The sequence below is a fragment of the Loxodonta africana genome, chromosome 4 (assembly GCF_030014295.1).
Source record: "Loxodonta africana isolate mLoxAfr1 chromosome 4, mLoxAfr1.hap2, whole genome shotgun sequence".
NCBI lineage: Eukaryota > Metazoa > Chordata > Mammalia > Proboscidea > Elephantidae > Loxodonta > Loxodonta africana.
The window spans coordinates 12,933,628-12,951,232 of NC_087345.1; the positions used below are offsets into that span (position 1 = coordinate 12,933,628).

The 17,605-nt window shown below is 39.5% G+C and overlaps 1 protein-coding gene across 13 annotated transcripts in view; it reads right to left on the bottom strand.

Moving 5' to 3' along the window:
* The window catches only part of TNRC6B (trinucleotide repeat containing adaptor 6B), a 300,739-nt gene that overhangs the window by 190,268 nt on the left and 92,866 nt on the right, over positions 1 to 17,605 (bottom strand). For 9 of the 13 annotated variants that reach the window (XR_010321683.1, XM_064283467.1, XM_064283469.1 and 6 more), the window contains exon 3: positions 17,156 to 17,246. The exons of 2 other annotated variants lie outside the window; for them this stretch is intronic. Coding sequence is in view for 10 of the 11 variants with exons in the window: in XM_064283467.1 (XP_064139537.1) it covers positions 17,156 to 17,246 (91 nt within the window). In the remaining variant the exon portion in view is untranslated. The remainder of the gene's footprint in view (positions 1 to 17,155; positions 17,247 to 17,605) is intronic. 2 more of the 13 variants (XM_064283470.1, XM_064283471.1) reach the window with 1 other exon arrangement.

The following is a 17,605-nucleotide window of genomic DNA, read 5'->3' on the forward strand; positions in this document are numbered from 1 at the left end:
GGGAAGAGGCCCCTGATAAATATAGCGCTACTGAAGAAGAATGATAAAGTAGTATGACTTGCACCACCTGACCTCAGAACCTACTAGGCTGCTGTGGTAGTCAAAACAGCCTGGTACTGGTTTCAACAACAGACCCACTGATCAATGGAACAGAATTGAGAATCCAGATGTAAATCCATTCACCTATGATCACCGGATCTTTGACTAAGGCCCAAAGTGTATTACATGGGGAAAAGACAGTCTTTTTAACAAACAGTGCTGGCAAAACTGGATGTCCATCTGCAAAAAAATGAAACAGAATCCATACCTCACACCATACACAAAAACTAATTAGAAATGGATCAAAGACCTAAATACAAAACCAAAAACTATAAAGATCATAGAAGAAAAAACAGGGTCAACTCAAGAGGCCCTAATAAACGGCATTAACAAGATACAAACCATAACTAACAACACACAAACTCTAGAAGATAAACTATATAAATGGGATCTTCTAAAAATTAAACACTTATGCTCATCAAAGACTTCACCAAAAGAGTAAAAACGCAACCGACAGACTGGGAAAAAATTTTTGGCTATGACAAATCTGACAAAGGTCTAATATACAAAATCTACAGAAAAATCCAACACTTCTACAACAAAGGAAACCCTGGTGGCATACTGGTTAAGAGCTACGGCTGCTAGCCAAAAGGGTGGCAAGTTCAAATCCACCAGGCTCTCCTTGAAAACCGTATGGGGCAGTTCTACTCTGTCCTATAGGGTAGCTATGAGTCATAATCGACTCAGTGGCCATGGCTTTGGTTTTGGTTTTCTACAACAAAAAGACAAATAATCCAATTAAAAAATGGGCAAAGGATATGAACAGATAATTCACCAAAGAAGACATTCAAGCAGCTAACAGACACGTGAGGAAATGCTCTCGATCATCAGCCATTAGAGAAATGCAAATCAAAACCACAATGAGATACCATCTCACCCCAACATTACCGGCACTAATCAGAAAAACAGAAAATAACAAATGTTGGAGAGGCTGCAGGGAGACTGAACTCTTATGCATTGCTGGTGGGAATGCAAAATAGTATAATCATTTTGGAAAATGATATGGCGCTTCCTTAAAAAGCTAGAAATAGAAATTCCATATGATCTAGCAATCCCAATATTAGGAACGTGTCTTGGAGAAATAAGAGCTGTCGAATAGACAAATGTGCACACCCATGTTCACTGCAACACTGTTCACAATAGCAAAAAGATAGAAACAACCTAGGCGTCTATCAACAGATGAATGGATAAACAAGCTACAGTCCATACGCACAATGGAATACTATGCAATGATAAAGAACGATGAATCTGTGAAGCATCTCACAACATGGATGAATCTAGAGGGCATTATGCTGAGTGAAATAAATCAATCAAGAAAGGGCAAATATTGTATGAGACCACTACTATAAAATCTCATGATAAGGTTTACACACACACACAAAAAAATCCTTGATGGTTACAAGTTAAAGGAGGGGCGAGAGGGAAAACTACTAAGTAGAAAATAGATAAGTGGTAACTTTGGTGAAGGGTAAGACAGCACACGATATTGGGGAAGCCAGCACAATTTGTCCAGTGCAACGTCACGGAAGCTCCATGGACACATCCACACTCTCTGAGGGACCAAATTACCGAGCTAAGGGCTGTGGGGACCATGGTTTCAGGAAACATCCAGCTCAACTGGCATAACATAATTTATAAAGAAAATGTTCTACATTCTACATTGGTGGGTAGAGTCTGGGGTCTTAAAAGCCTGTGAGTGGCCATCAAAGACACATCTACTGGTCCCACCCAGCCTGGAGGAAAGGAGAATGAAGAAAACCAAAGACACAAGGGAAAGATTAGTCCAAAGGACTAATGACCACAAGTTCCTCTATCAAACTCAGTCGAGCACAACTAGATGGTACCCAGTTACCACCACTGACTGCTCTGACAGGGATCATAATAGAGGGTCCTGGAAAGACCTGGAAAAAAATGTGGAACAAAATTTTAACTAAAAAAAAAGACCAGACATTGGTCTGACAGAGACTAGAGAAATCCTGGGAGTATGGCCCCTAGACACCCATACAGCTCAGTAATGAAGTCACTCCTCAGGTTCACCCTTCAGCTAAAGATTAGACAAGCCCATAAAACAAAACCTCTCTGGGGCTAGGAAGACAAGGCAGGAAGGGGCAGGAAAGCAGGAATGGGGAACCCAAGGTCAAAAAACGGAGAGTGTTCACATGTCATGGGGTTGGTAACCAATGTCACAAAACAATATGTGTATTAATTGTTCAATGAGAAACTAGTTTGCTCTGTAAACCTTCAGCTAAAGTACAAAAAAAAAAAAAAAACTGCTGCAAAAATCCTCTTTAAAAGAAAGGGCCCAAATCAAGGAATTATCCCTACAACTTGAACAAATACAAAGAGAACAACAGAAGAAACTCTCAGGCACCAGAAGAAAGCAAATAGCAAAAATCAGGCCAGAATTAAACGAAACAGAGAACAGAAAAACAACTGAAAGAGTTAACAAGACTAAAAGCTGGTTCTTTGAAAAAATTAACAAAATTGATAAACCACTGGCCAATCTGACAAAAGAAAAACAGGAGAGGAAGCAAATAACCCGAATAAGAAATGAGATGGGCGATATCACAACAGACCCAACTGAAATTAAAACTCATACCAGATTACTATGAAAAATTGTACTCTAACAAATCTGAAAACCTAGAAGAAATGGATGAATTCCTAGAAACACACTGCCTACCTAAACTAACACAAATGGAGGTAGAACAACTAAATAAACCCATAACAAAAGATAAGATTCAAAAGGTAATTTAAAAACTCCCAACAAAGAAAGCCCTGGCCTGGTCTCCTTCACTGCAGAGTTCTACCAAACTTTCAGAGACGAATTAACACCACTACTACTAAAGGTATTTCACAGCATAGAAAAGGACGGAATACTCCCAAACTCATTCTATGAAGCCACCATATCCCTGATACCAAAACCAGGTAAAGCCACCACAAAAAAAGAAAATTACAAACCTATATCCCTCATGAACTTAGATGCAAAAATCCTCCACAAAATTCTAGCCGAAAAAATTCAACAACATATCAAAAAAATAATTCACCATGACCAACTGGGATGCATACCAGCTATGCAGGGATGGTTCAACCTAAGAAAAACAATTAATATAATCCATCGGATAAATACAACAAAAGACAAGAATCACAAGATTTTATCAATTGATGCAGAAAAGGCATTTGACAAAGTTCAACATCCATTCATGATAAAAACTCTCAGCAGAATAGGAACAGAAGGAAAATTCCTCAACATAATAAAGAGCATTTATACACAGCCAACAGCCAACATCATCCTAAATGGAGAGATTCTGAAAGCATTCCCCTTGATATCGGGAACCAGACAAAGATGCCCTTTATCACCACTCTTACTCGACATTGTGCTGGAGGTCCCAGCCAGAGCAATTAGGCTAGATAAAGAAATGAAGGGCATCCAGATTGGTAAAGAAGAAGTAAAAGTATCTCTATTTGCAGATGACACGATATTACACACAGAAAACCCTAGAAAATGCTCAAGAAAACTACTGAAACTAATAGAAGAGTTCAGCAGAGTGTCAGGATACAAGATAAACATAGAAAAATCAGTTGGATTCCTCTACACCAACAAAAACAGCATCAAAGAGGGAATTACCAAATCAATACCATCTACAGTAGCCTCCAAGAAGATAAAATACTTAGGAATAAATCTTACCAGAAATGAAAAAGACCTATACAAAGAAAACTACAAGACACTACTGCAAGAAACCAAGAGACCTACTAAGTGGAAAAACATACTTTGCTCATGGAAAGTCTTAACATTTTAAAAATGTCTAGTCTACCAAAAGCAATCTATACATACAATACAATTCCGAACCAAATTCCAAGGACGTTTTTTAATGAGATAGAGAAACAAATCACCAACTTCATACAGAAGAGAAAGAGGCTCTGGATAAGTAAAGCATTACCGAGAAAGAACAAAGTGGGAAGCCTCACTCTACCTGATTTTAGAACCTATTATACCACCACAGTAGTCAAAACAGCCTGGTACTGGTTCAACAACAGATACACAGATCAATGGAACATAATTGAGAATCCAGACATAAAACCATCCACATATGAGCAGGTGATATTTGACAAAGGCCCCAAAACTGTTAAATGGGGAAAAGACAGTCTTTTTAACAAACGGTGCTGGCATAACTGGATATCCATCTGCACAAAATGAAACAAGACCCATACCTCACTCCATGCACAAAAACGAGCTCAAAATGAATCAAAGACCTAAATATAAAATCTAAAACAATAAAGATTATGGAAGAATACATGGCATAAACAGTATACAAAACATTACTAACAATGCACAGACACCAGAAGAAAAACTAGATAACTGGGAGCTCCTAAAAATCAAACACCTATGCTCACCCAAAGACTTCACCAAAAGAGTAAAAAGATTACCTACAGACTGGGAAAAAGTTTTCAGTTATGACATTTCCGATCAGCGTCTGATTCTAAAATCTATATGATACTGCAAAAACTGAACTACAGAAGACAAATAACCCAAATAAAAAATGGGCAAAGGATATGAACAGTCACTTCACTAAAGAAGACATTCAGGTAGCTAACAGATACATGAGGAAATGCTCACGATCATTAACCATTAGAGGAATGAAAATGGAAACTACAATGAGATTCCATCTCACTCCAACAAGGTTGGCGTTAATCCAAAAAATGCAAAATAATAAATGTTGGAGAGGTTGTGGAGAGACTGAACACTTATACACTGCTGGTGGGAATGTAAAATGGTACGACCACTTTGGAAATCGATTTGGCGCTTCCTTAAAAAACTAGCATACGATCCAGCAATCCCACTCCTTGGAATATATCCTAGAGAAGTAGGAGCCTTTACATGCACAGATACATGCACACCGATGTTCACTACAGCACTGTTTACAATAGCAAAAAGATGGAAGCAACCAAGGTGCCCATCAACCGGTGAATGGATAAATAAATTATGGTATATTCACACAATGGAATACTATGCATCTCTAAAGAACAATGATCAATCCGTGAAACATTTCATAACATGGATGAATCTGGAAGGCATTATGTTGAGTGAAATTAGTCAGTTGCAAAAGGACAAATATTGTATGAGACCACTATTACAAGGACTCGAGAAATAATTTAAACAGACAAGAAAATATTCTTTGATAGTTAAAGGAGTAGGGAGGAAGGGAGGGAGAGGGGTATTCACTAATTAGATAACAGACAAGAACTATTTTAGGTGAAGGGAAAGACAACACACAATACAGGAGAGGTCAACACAACTGGACTAAGCCAAAAGCAAAGAAGGTTTCTGAATAAACCGAATGCTTCAAAGGCCAGAGTAGTAGGGGTTGGGGTTTGAGGACCATGGTTTCAGGGGACATCTAGGTCAACTGGCATAATAAAATCTATTAAGAAAACATTCTGGATCCCACTTTGGAGAGTGGCTTCTAGGGTCTTAAACACTAGCATGAGGCCATCTAATATGCATCAATTGCTCTCAACCCACCTGGAGCAAAGGAGAATGAACACCAAAGATACAAGGTAATTAGGAGCCCAAGAGACAGAAAGCGCCACATTAACCAGAGACTACATCAGCCTGAGACGGGAAGAACCAGATGGTGCCCGGCTACAACTGATGACAGCCCTGACGGGACACAAAACAGAGAACCCCTCAGGGAGCAGGAGAGCAGTAGGATGCAGACCCCGAATTCTCGTAAAAAGACCAGACTTAACGGTCTGAGACTAGAAGGACCCTGGAGGTCATGGTCCCCAGACCTTCTGCTGCCCCAGGACAGGAACCATTTCCAAAGCCAACTCTTCAGGCAGGAATTGGACTGGACTATGGGATAGGAAATGATACTGGTGAGGAGGGAGCTTCTTGGATCAAGTAGACACATGTGGGCAGCTCCTGTCTGGATGGGAGATGAGAGGACAGAGGGGGTCAGAAGCTGGCTGAATGGACATGAAAATAGAGAGTGGAAAGAAGGAGTGTGCTGTCTCATTAGGGGGAGAGCAACTAGGTACATATAGCTGGGTGTATAAAGAGACTAACTTGATTTGTAAACTTTCACTTAAAGCACAATAAAAATTTTTTTTAAAAATCCTCTTTAAAATGTTAAAAAGCAAAGATGTTACTTTAAGGACGAAGGTGTGCCTGACCTAAGCCATGGTGTTCTCAATCCTCTGATATGTATATGAAAGCTGGACAATGAATAAGGGAAACAAAAGGAGTACTGATGCCTTTGAATTATGCTGTCTGTGAAGAATATTGAATATACCGTGGACTGCCAGAAGAATGAACAAATCTTTCTTGGAGTTAGTACAGCCAGAATGCTCCTCAAAAGTAAGGATGGCGAGACTTCATCTCACATACTTTGGACATGTTATCAGGAGGCATCAGTCCCTGGAGAAGGACATCAGGGTTGGTAAAGCAGAGGGTCAGCAAAAAAGAGGAAGATCCTCAAGGACGTGGATTGACACAGTGGCTGCAACAACGGGTTCAAACATAGCAACAATTGTGAGGAAGGCATAGGACTGGGCAGTGTTTCATTCTGCTGTACACAGGGTCGCTATGAGTGGGGATCAACTCAATGACACCTAACAACAACAACGACATGGCTATCACCTAGGTCTAACAGTTATCGACATCCTGTCATTCATGTTTCATCTATACAACCCACTCTCCACCATTTGATTATTATCATTTCACAGTGTTTTCAGGTACAAAACGTACAAACATTGTCATATACCAATGTCTGTGGTACAATTATGGCAAACAGATACACATCTGTAACCCATACCCTTATGAGACATAAATCATCTCCATGTCCCCCAGAATTGTCCCTCCTTTTAATTTATTCTTAACAAAACAAATCCAGTTACCTTTTCTCAATTATTAAGGTCTCTGACTTTTCGGTAGCATCTGACATATTGATCATCCCTTTTTCTGGAAATTCCTTTCTTAATTTCTATGATGCAAAAGTATTCCAATCCATCTGCAAGTCATGTCAGTTTTACTTCCAATATATACCTCAAATCTGCATTTTCTCCAATTCTAGTGTCACCACACTGATCCAGCCCACCATCTTCTCTCTCACCCAGTCAACTGCCAGTGTGTTCTTACTAGTCTCCCTGCTTCCACTCTTGCCTCTCTCCAATCCATTCTCCACACACACCCAGAGTGATCTTTTAAAAATGCATATCATATCACATTACTCCCTAACTTAACAGCCTTTCATGGCTTCCCAGTGTACGTAGAACAAATCCACACTCCATGCCATGGACTTCAAGGCCCTTCAAGGTCTCTACCTCCCTCTCCAACCTTATACCAGCACCTTGCCACGCAGGTCTTACAATAGTTCTTGGATGCGGCCAAGAATGTTTGCAGCTGTCTCCTCTGTCTACGACACTGTTTTTGCAGTTCTTCACATAGCTGGCTGCCTTGTCCTTTAGCACTCAGTGAAAATGTTACCTTCTGGAAGCAGGGCCAAGATGGCAGAGTAGTCAGATGCTTCCTGTGATCCCTCTTATAACAAAGACCCAAAAAACAAGTGAATCGATTATATATGATAATATAAGAGTCCTGAACATCAAAGGCAAAGTTGAGGAATCAGACTGAGTGGTAGAGGGAGGGAGAAACAGTTCAGAAGCAGCGAAGAGCTGCCAGACCTGACCTGGAGGGAACCAGCACTCTGCAAGCTGGATCAGCTGGTGCGTGCAGTGAAGAAAGCAGTGGTGCTCGGGATGCATTTTCCACACTGGGAGAGATCGAGTGCCGGAGGAGCTGCTCAATCCTCCAGAACCAGCAAGAAGTGGCACTCAGTCAGCAAAAGATAGGTATATGCATTTAACCTTCTCACCAATTAAAAAAATCCCCTTTGGGAAGCAGCTCTCTCCCATTTATCTGTTCCCTCCTTGCTCTGCACCAGGTCTGGGCCGGCTTCAGTGACTGCCCTAACTAGCACAGTACAACCAGGTATATACCTAAAGCCTAACTTCAGCTGTGTCAGTTATACGGTGGAGTGGCACATTCATTACATTTGACACTGCTCTGCCCATTAAGTTGGGTCCTCACCTATGCATATCAGGGGCCTGAGGACTGGTGGCTCCAACCACGGCACTAGCCACCAGGAACAGGGGTCCAAGAATAAGTGGTGCCTCCCAGTCCTTACAGCCAATAGCATTGAGTACCCATAGTCTGGCTGCAAAACCCATCCACTTATGTGCTCTAGGAAACAGGGACACACTTTCCTCCCAGACACTCAGGCGCAGCTGTCAGTCCCACGTCTTACTCAGCACATGACCCCCTACTACAGCCAGATGCCTGTGCCTACTCCAATCAACCCTGCCCGTCTCAGACTGTAGGTGAGAGCCTGCACCACGCACTCAGAGACCAACTATCTGGATACCTGAGCGGAATCCATACATGGACTCCTGGGCTCACATACCTAGTAACAGATCTAACCACCTAGTGACAGGACACTAGAGCGTCAAAGGCTCCAATAATCAAACTAGGTCATCCGAGCAGCCTATTTGGGCATATCAAAACAAAACAAAAAAAGAAAGTAGGACACAGTAAGCAAACATAAAATACATAAATATAATAACATATTGATGGCTTGGACTCAACAGTCAGTAACAAATCACAGAAAGAGGCAGACCATGATAGCTTCAGTAAGCTCCCAAAACAAAGAATTGAGAAACCTTCCAGACTAAGAGAACTTCTTGGAATTACTGGCAGTAGAATTTAAAAGATTAAAATACACAGAGCTCTTCAAGAGATCTGGACGGAAATCAGGCAAAACAGAGAACAAGCCAAGTAACGCACAGACGAAGCAATAGAGGATCTTTAGAAGACTATTCCAGACCATAATGACAAATTTAACAGGCTGCAATAATCCAGAGAGAAACAGCAAACTGAAACCCAAAAGATTAACAATAAGATTTCAGAATTAGCTCAATAGAAAATCACAGGAGCAGAACCAAAGCAATGGAAGTGAAAATTAGTGAGATTGAAGATTAAGCACTTCATAACAACTAACTGAGGGAAAATCAGATAAAAGAATTTAAAAAATCAATAAGCTTTAAGAATTATGTGGGACTCTATCAAGAGGAATAAACTACAAGTGATTGGAGTACCAGAACAGGGCAGGGGAGGGGGGAGGGAGGGGGATAACAGAGAATACAGAGGGAACTGAAGATTTCTTGGCAGAAAACTTCCCTTATATCATGAAAGATGAGAAGATACCTATTCAAGAAGCTCATCGAACCCCACACAAGGCAGATCGGAAAAGAAAGTCACCGAGACATATTATAATCAAACTTGCCAAAACGAAAGATCAAGGGAGAATTTTAAGAGCAACCAGGGATAAACAAAAAGTCATCTACAAAGGAGCGTCAATAAGGCTAAGCTCAAACTACTCAGGAGAAACCATGCAGGCAAGAAGGCAATGAGACGACATATATAAAGCCTTGAAGGAAAAACGTTGCACCAGCCAAGGATTACATATCCAGCAAAACTGTCTCTCAAGTGGAATGGCGAAATTAGGGAATTTCCAGATAAAAAGAAGTTTAGGGAATTTCTAAAAACCAAACCAAAATTACAAGAAATACTAGAGAGTCCTCCAGTTAGAAAATCAGTAACATCAGACAACAACCCAAGACAGGACAATCAGGTACCAACTCAGACAGGAAAGTCACAAACAAATCAAAGTTACAACACTGAAAACAGGAAACAGGGACATCAACGTGTAAAGACAACAACATCAACGCAAAAAAGAGAGACTAGATAACGTAGTCACAGATCTTCCATATGGAGAGGAACGCAAGGCGGTATCAAGAAATAAAAGATGGGTTTAAACTTAGAAAAACAGAGGTAGATATTAAGGTAGCCATAGAGGAAACTAACAATCCTACACATCAAAATAAAAAACAAGAAAAACATAAAGACTCAGCAAATACAAAATCAATAACAATGAGAAGGATGAAAAGAAAATACAGAAAAACGACTCAGCACAGAAAATTAAGTGGAACAAAGAAACTGTCAACAACACACACACAAAAGATACATCAAAATCACAGCACTAAACTCATATGTATCCATAATTATGATGAATGTAAATGTACTAAACGTACCAATAAAAAGACATGGGAAAAATGGATAAAAAAATACAATCCCTGTATATGCTGCCTATAAGAAACACACCTTAGACTTAAAGACACAAACTAAAACTCAAAGGATGGAAAAAAAATATGTCAAGCAAACAATAACCAAGAGCAGGAGTGGCAATATTAATCTCTGAAAAAATATACTTTAAAGTAAAACCCATCACAAAGGATAAGAAAGGACACTATGTAATGATTAAAGGGTCAATATACGAGGAAGACATAACCGTAATAAACATTTACTCACCCAATGACACGGTTCCAAAACACATAAAACAAACTCTAACAGCACTGAAAAGTGAGACAGACAGCTCCAAAAAAATAGTAGGAAACTGCAACACACCACTTTCAGTTCAGGACAGAACATCCAGAAAGCTCAATAAAGACACAGAAGATCCCACAACCAGCCAACTTGATCTCACAGACATACGGAACACTCCACTCCACAGCAGCCAAGTATACTTTCTTTTCCAGCACACATGGAACATTCTCCAGAACAGACCACATATTAGTCCATAAAGCAAGCCTGAACAGAATCCAAAGCACTGAAGTATTACAAAGCATCTTTCTGACCATAAAGCCATAAAAGGAAAAATCAATAATAGACAGAGCTAGGGAAAAAAATCAAACACATGGCAACTGAACAACACCTTGCTCAAACACTACTGGGTTATAGTAGAAATTAAGGATGGAATAAAGAAATCCACAGCATCAAATGAGAATGAAAATACATCCTACCAGAACCTTTGGGACACAGCAAAAGCAGTGCTCAGAGGCCAATTTATAGCAATAAATGCACACATCCAAAAAGAAGGGCCAAAATGAAAGAATTATCCGTACAATTTGAACAAACAGAAAGAGAACAATAAAAGAAACCCTCATCCACTATAAGAAAGCAAATAATAAAAATTAGAGCAGAATTAAATGACATAGAGAACAGAAAAACAACTGAAAGAGTTAACAAGACCAAAAGCTGGCTCTTTGAAAAGATCAAAAAAATCAATAAACCACTGGCGAATCTGACAAAAGAAAAAATAGGAAAGGAAGCAAATAACCCGAGTAAGAGATGAAATGGGTGATATCACAACAGACCCAACTGAAATTAAAAGAATCATAACAGAATACTATGAAAAATTATACTCTAACAAATTTGAAAACTTAGAAGAAATGGACAAATTTCTGGAAACACACTACCTACCTAAACTAACACAGTGGTAGAATAACTAAATAAGCCTGTAATAAAAGAAGAGATTGAAAAGGTAATTTAAAAACTCCCAACAACAACAACAACAAAATCCCTGGCCCTGACAGTTTCACTGGAGAATTCTACCATGCTTTCAGAAAAGCGTTAACACCACTACTACTAAAGGTGTTTCAGAGCATAGAAAAGGCTGGAAAACTCCCAAACTCATTCTATGAAACCAGCATAACCCTGATACCAAAACCAAGTAACGACACCACAAAAAAAGGAAAATTACAGACCAATAACCCTCATGAACACAGATACAAAATCGTCAACAAAACTCTAGCCAATAGAATTCAACAACATATTCAAAAATAATTCACCATGACCAAGTGGGATTCATACCAGTTATGCAGGGATAGTTCAACATTAGAAAAACAGTCAATGTAATGCATCAGATAGATAAAACAAAAGAACCAAATGATCTAATCAATTAACGCAGAAAAGGCATTTGACAAAGTCCAACATGCATTCATGATAAAAACTCTCAGCAAAATAAGAATAGAAGGAAAATTCCTGAACATAATAAAGGGCATTTATATAAAGCCAACAGCCACCATCATCCTACATGGAGAAAGTCTGAAAGCAATCCCCCTGAGAATGGGAACCAGACAAGGATGCCCTTTATCACCACTCTTATTTAACACTGTGCTGGAGGTCCTAGCCAGGGTAATTGGGCTAGAAAAAGAAGTAAGGGGCATCCAAATTGGTAAGGAAGAAGCAAAAGTATCTCTATTTGCAGGTGACATGATCTTATACACAGAAAACCCCAATGAATCCACAGAAAACTACTGTAACTAATAGAAGACTTCAGCAGAGTATCAAGATACAAGATAAACATACATAAATCAGTTGGATTCCTCTACACCAACAAAAAGAGCATCGAAGAGGAAATCACCAAATCAATACCATTTACAATAGCCCCCAAGAAGATAAAATACTTAGTAAAAAATCTAACCGAAGACTTAGAAGGCCTATACAAAGAAAACTACAAGACACTACTTCAAGAAACCAAAAGAGACCTATGAAAGTGGAAAAACATGCTCTGCTCATGGATAGGAAGACTAAACATTGTGAAAATGTCTACCCAAAGCGATCTGCAGATACAATGCAATCCCTGTCCAAATTTCAACATTTTTTAATGAGGTGGAGAAACAAATCATCAAGTTCATATGAAAAGGGAAAGAGGCCCTGGATAAGTAAAGTATTACAGAAGAAGAACAAGTGGGAAGCCTCACACTACCTGATTTTAGAACCTATTATACCTCCACAGTAGTCAAAACAGCCTGGTACTTGGTACAACAGGCTCATAGACCAAAGAAACAGAATTGAAAATCCAGACGTAAATTCATCTACCTTTAAGCCACTGATATTTGACAAAGGCCCGAAGTCAGTTAAATGGGGAAAAGACAGTCTCTTTAACAAATGGTGCTGGCATAACTGGATATCCATCTGCAAAAAAATAAATAAATAAAACAAGACCCATACCTCACACCACGCAAACTCAAAATGGACCAAAGACCTAAATATAAAATCTAAAATGATAAAGATTATGGAAGAAAAAAATGCAGATGCTAGGAGCCCTAATATATGACATAAATAGTATACAAAACATTACTAACAATCCACAAACACCAGAAGAGAAACTAGATAACTGCGAGCTCCTAAAAATCAAACCTTTATGCTCATCCAAAGACTTCACCAAAACAGTAAAAAGACAACCTACAGACTGGGAAAAAATTTTTGGCTACAACATATGCAATTAGGGTCTAATCTCTAAAATCTACAAGATAACTGCAAAAGTTCAACTACAAAAAGACAAATACCTCAACAAAAATGAGCAAAGGATATGGATTGGCACTTCACCAAAGACATTCAGGCAGCTACCAGATACATGAGGAAATGCTCACGATCATTAGCCATTAGAGAAATGCAAATCAAAACTTCCATGAGATTCCATCTCACCCTAACGAGGCTAGCATTAATCCAAAAAACACAAAATAATAAATGTTGGAGAGGTTGTGGAGAGACTGGAACACTTATATACTGCCCGTGGGAATGTAAAATGATACAACCACTTTGAAAATCGATTTGGCGCTTCCTTTTTTTTAAAAAAAAGCTAGAAATAGAAGTACCATACAATTCAGCAATCCCACCCCTTGGAATATATCCTAGAGAAATAAGAGCTGTCACAGGAATAGATACATGCACACCCATGTTCACTGAGGCACTGTTCACAATAGCAAAATGATGGATGAATGAATAAACAAATCATGGTATATCCGTACAATGGAATACTATACAATGATAAAGAAAACAATGAATCTGCAAAACATCTCATAACATGAATGAATCTGGAAGGCATTAAGCTGAGTGAAATTAGTCACAAAAGGACAAATATTGTATGAGACCACTATTACAAGAACTCAAGAAAGGGTTTAAACACAGAAGAAAACATTCTTTGTGGGTTACGAGGGTAGGGAGGGAGGGAGAGGGGTATTCGCCAACTAGATATTAGATAAGAATTATCTTAGGTGAAGGGAAGGACAACACAGAATCTAGGGGAACAAAGCACAACTGGACTAAACCAAAAGCTAAGAAGTTTCCTGAATACAACCAAACACTTCTAGGGACAGAATAACAGGGGTGGGGGGTCTGGGGACCATGGTTTCAGGGGACATCTAGGTCAATTGGCATAACAAAGTTTATTAAGAAAATGTTCTACATCCCACTTTGGTGAGTGGTGTCTGGGGTCTTAAAAGGTAGCGAGCAGCCATCTAAGATGCATCAATTGGTCCCAATCCACCTGGAGCAAAGGAGAATGAAGAATACCAAAAAGTTAAGGAAAATACCAGCCCAAGAGACAAAAAAAAAAGGGCCACGTAAACCAGAGACTCCATCAGCCTGAGACCAAAAGAACTAGATGGTGCCCGGCTACCACCAATGACCTCCTTGTCAGGGAACAAAACAGAGAGTCCCTGACAGGGCAGGAGAAAAGTGGGATACAGAACTCAAATTCTAGCAAAAAGATCAGACTTAATGGTCTGACTGAGACTGGAGGGACCCCAGAAGACATGGACCCCAGACTCTCTGTTAGCCCAGAACTGAAACCATTTCCAAAGCCAACTCTTCAGACAAAGATTAGACCGGACTATAAGACATAAAATGATACTTGTAAAGAGTGTGCTTCTTAGCTCAAGTAGATAGAAACACGAGACTAAATGAGCAGCTCCTGTCTGGAGGAGAGATGAGAAGGCAGAAGGGGACAGGAGCTGGTTGAATGGACACAGGAAATCTGGGGTAGAAAGGAAGAGTGTACCATCACATCACAGGGAGAGCAACTAGGGTCACATAACAATGTGTATAAAATTTTTGTATGAGAAACTAACATGAACTGTAAACTTTCACTTAAAGCACAATAAAAAAATAAAATGTTACCTTTTCAAAGAGACCTCCCTTGGTTAACCTATGCTTGTCTTCCCAGTTGCCCTATATTACATTACTTTATTTTACTTTCTTTATCGTATTTACCATAATCTGTAATCACTGAATTCATTTATGTTTATTTATTTTGTTATCTCCCGCTAAAATGTAACCCACCCTTGAGAGGGTAGGGACCATGTCTTCTCTGGTTCATTGTTATAATCCCTGAGTCTAGTACATAACAGGTAACTCAAGAATTATTTATACTAAAAAATGAATGAAATTACGTCAAAATCATTATGTCTTATAGAAAATTCTTACTTTCCTCAAAACCAGCTGCCTTTCCTGACTCATTTCTGTTAATACCAAGAAAAACCAAATTAGTTGCTGCTGAGTCAGTTCAGACTCATAGGGACCCTACAGAACAATAAAGGGCCATAGGGCTTCCAAGGTGTGGCTGGTGGATTAGAACTGCGGACCTTTGGTTAGCAACTGAGCTCTTAACCACTGCAGCACCAGGACTCCATTTCTGTTAGCAGGCATCCACAAATTATGCAGCCATAGTACTAACTATAACAATTTCCTGCATTAAGATCAAATCATTCCAAATACAATAAGGCTTTAAAGAAAGAGAAACATAAGAACAAAAAAAACATAAAAACTTTAATTAAACCAAGATTGACAAAGTTGAAGTTATATAATCTAATTTCTCAAAACAGAAGCGTCTACTTACTCCAAGTATAAAAGGAATGCTCTTTTACTCTTTCATATAATTGCTTCTAAAACTGATACTGCTCAGTAATTGCAAAATCCCGAAAGAAGGTGGAAACTGAGTTTATGTCATAATAAATTATTTTATATTGGCCTAATTACATGCTTGCCAAGCAATCTGCCAATCATAGCTTTCCAGGGGAAGAATTTACTAGCCAGAGGATCTAAGAATCTAGCCTTTAAGATTCTATTTCATCATTATTGAATAAATTAGGATGTATGTCAGAAATCCTGAGGGGCATGGGTATCCTGCGTGTGGGTGTGTGTGTTTGTACCTTGGGTGGCCTGGGTATGTGTCTCTGTGTTTGTTTGAGGGGGGGGGATTCCTAGAGTATGTGTGTGTTTGTTGTTTGTGCATCTTACAGGTTCTGACCAACCCTACGTGAGACTCAGGATCTAAATCAGTCTCCTGAACAGGCTATGGGCTTCTGCTTTGGCTACAGAAGGAAGATATCTGATTGGATGGGAAAAAACCAAACCAAGAGGACAGAACAGTATCCGTCCCTGCACCCATGGGCTAGCTCACAAGCCTGTAGAGAAAGGGCAGTTTCCATGACGGACCCTAAGCCTGAGGACACAAGCCTGCTGCTCTGAAGCCTAGCTCACAAAGTACAGAGCTGGGGAGGGTGTGGCTTCTTGGATACTAGCTCAAGCTTAACATGAAGCCAGCAAGCAGTGATGACTGGCCTGATGGGAACCCGGTGACCTTCTGACACCTCTCCACTTCTGCTCTGCTGAAGGAGTAAGGGCTCCCACCAAAAGCACTGATAGCAGTGGCAGCAACAAAGGCTCTCAGGTGGCTTCAGGACAGCAGATAATGTTGTGGGTGCTGGAACTGCTTCGCACAGCAACTCCCAGCAAGAACTCCAGACAGTTTTGAATGGAGAAAGAGGGAAGAGAAGGTGCTACCGAAGGTCCCACAGAGAGGGTAGAGTAAGGGCCATGGAAATTCAGGACGTGGAGCCAGATATCCATGGAGATACAGATAAACACACAGACAGCTATTTATATATAGGTTTTAGCTTGAAAAACCAGACGGAACAAATTACCATTTAACAATTTACGAAAGAATAATGTCTAAAACACTATCAGCAACTGCCTCTGTGCACCAAGAATAAAGGAGACGCTTCTACTTTTTACCTTATGTACTTCCAATTTTTATAAGATGCATATATAATTTCAAAAGATATCGTGCTAGTCTTCTCAAAAATGAATCATAACATTCTCTGTGAGTTCAATAAAATTTGTTTTAAATCTGTCATACGGAATAACAAAAATGTGTACTGAGAAGAAAAAAAAAAATCTCCTCAATCTTAAGCTAGGCTCTAATTTAAATCACGCTAACTTTCAGACTCACCTAAACAAACTCACTCTACTCATTCACTGCCTCTGCTGCTTCATTTCTACTCAAATTATTTGCACCTTTAGCAATTTACTGACCTTGGAGCTGCTTTCTTCCGATATTTCTCCCTCATTGGTTTGCATGGGAACAGACTCTGTGCAAAACTCCGCAGAAACACACAAATACTGCCTCAAAGAGATAAGAAGAGAAAACATGTATAAGGAATTCCATGCAAAAATTTGTTTTTTCAAAGCTTTAGATTGAAATTCTATTCACTGAGGCTAAGGAGACTGTAAAACAGTTCCCTTAAGAAGCAACTTAGCAGTGTGTGCATGTATGCAGATCTGTGTGTATTTTTACATGCACATATACATACACACATCTTAGGTAAGAGAGGAGGAGGGAGAGGGGAGGAATTTCCCCCACCATGGGGAAGGAGGATGGTAGGGAAAGGCTTACTAGGATATTAAATAGCTCTAGATTTTTTTCCTCCATTTTATTTGGCTTTTGGCAGAGGTAATAAATAAAATATTTAACAATTTATACAG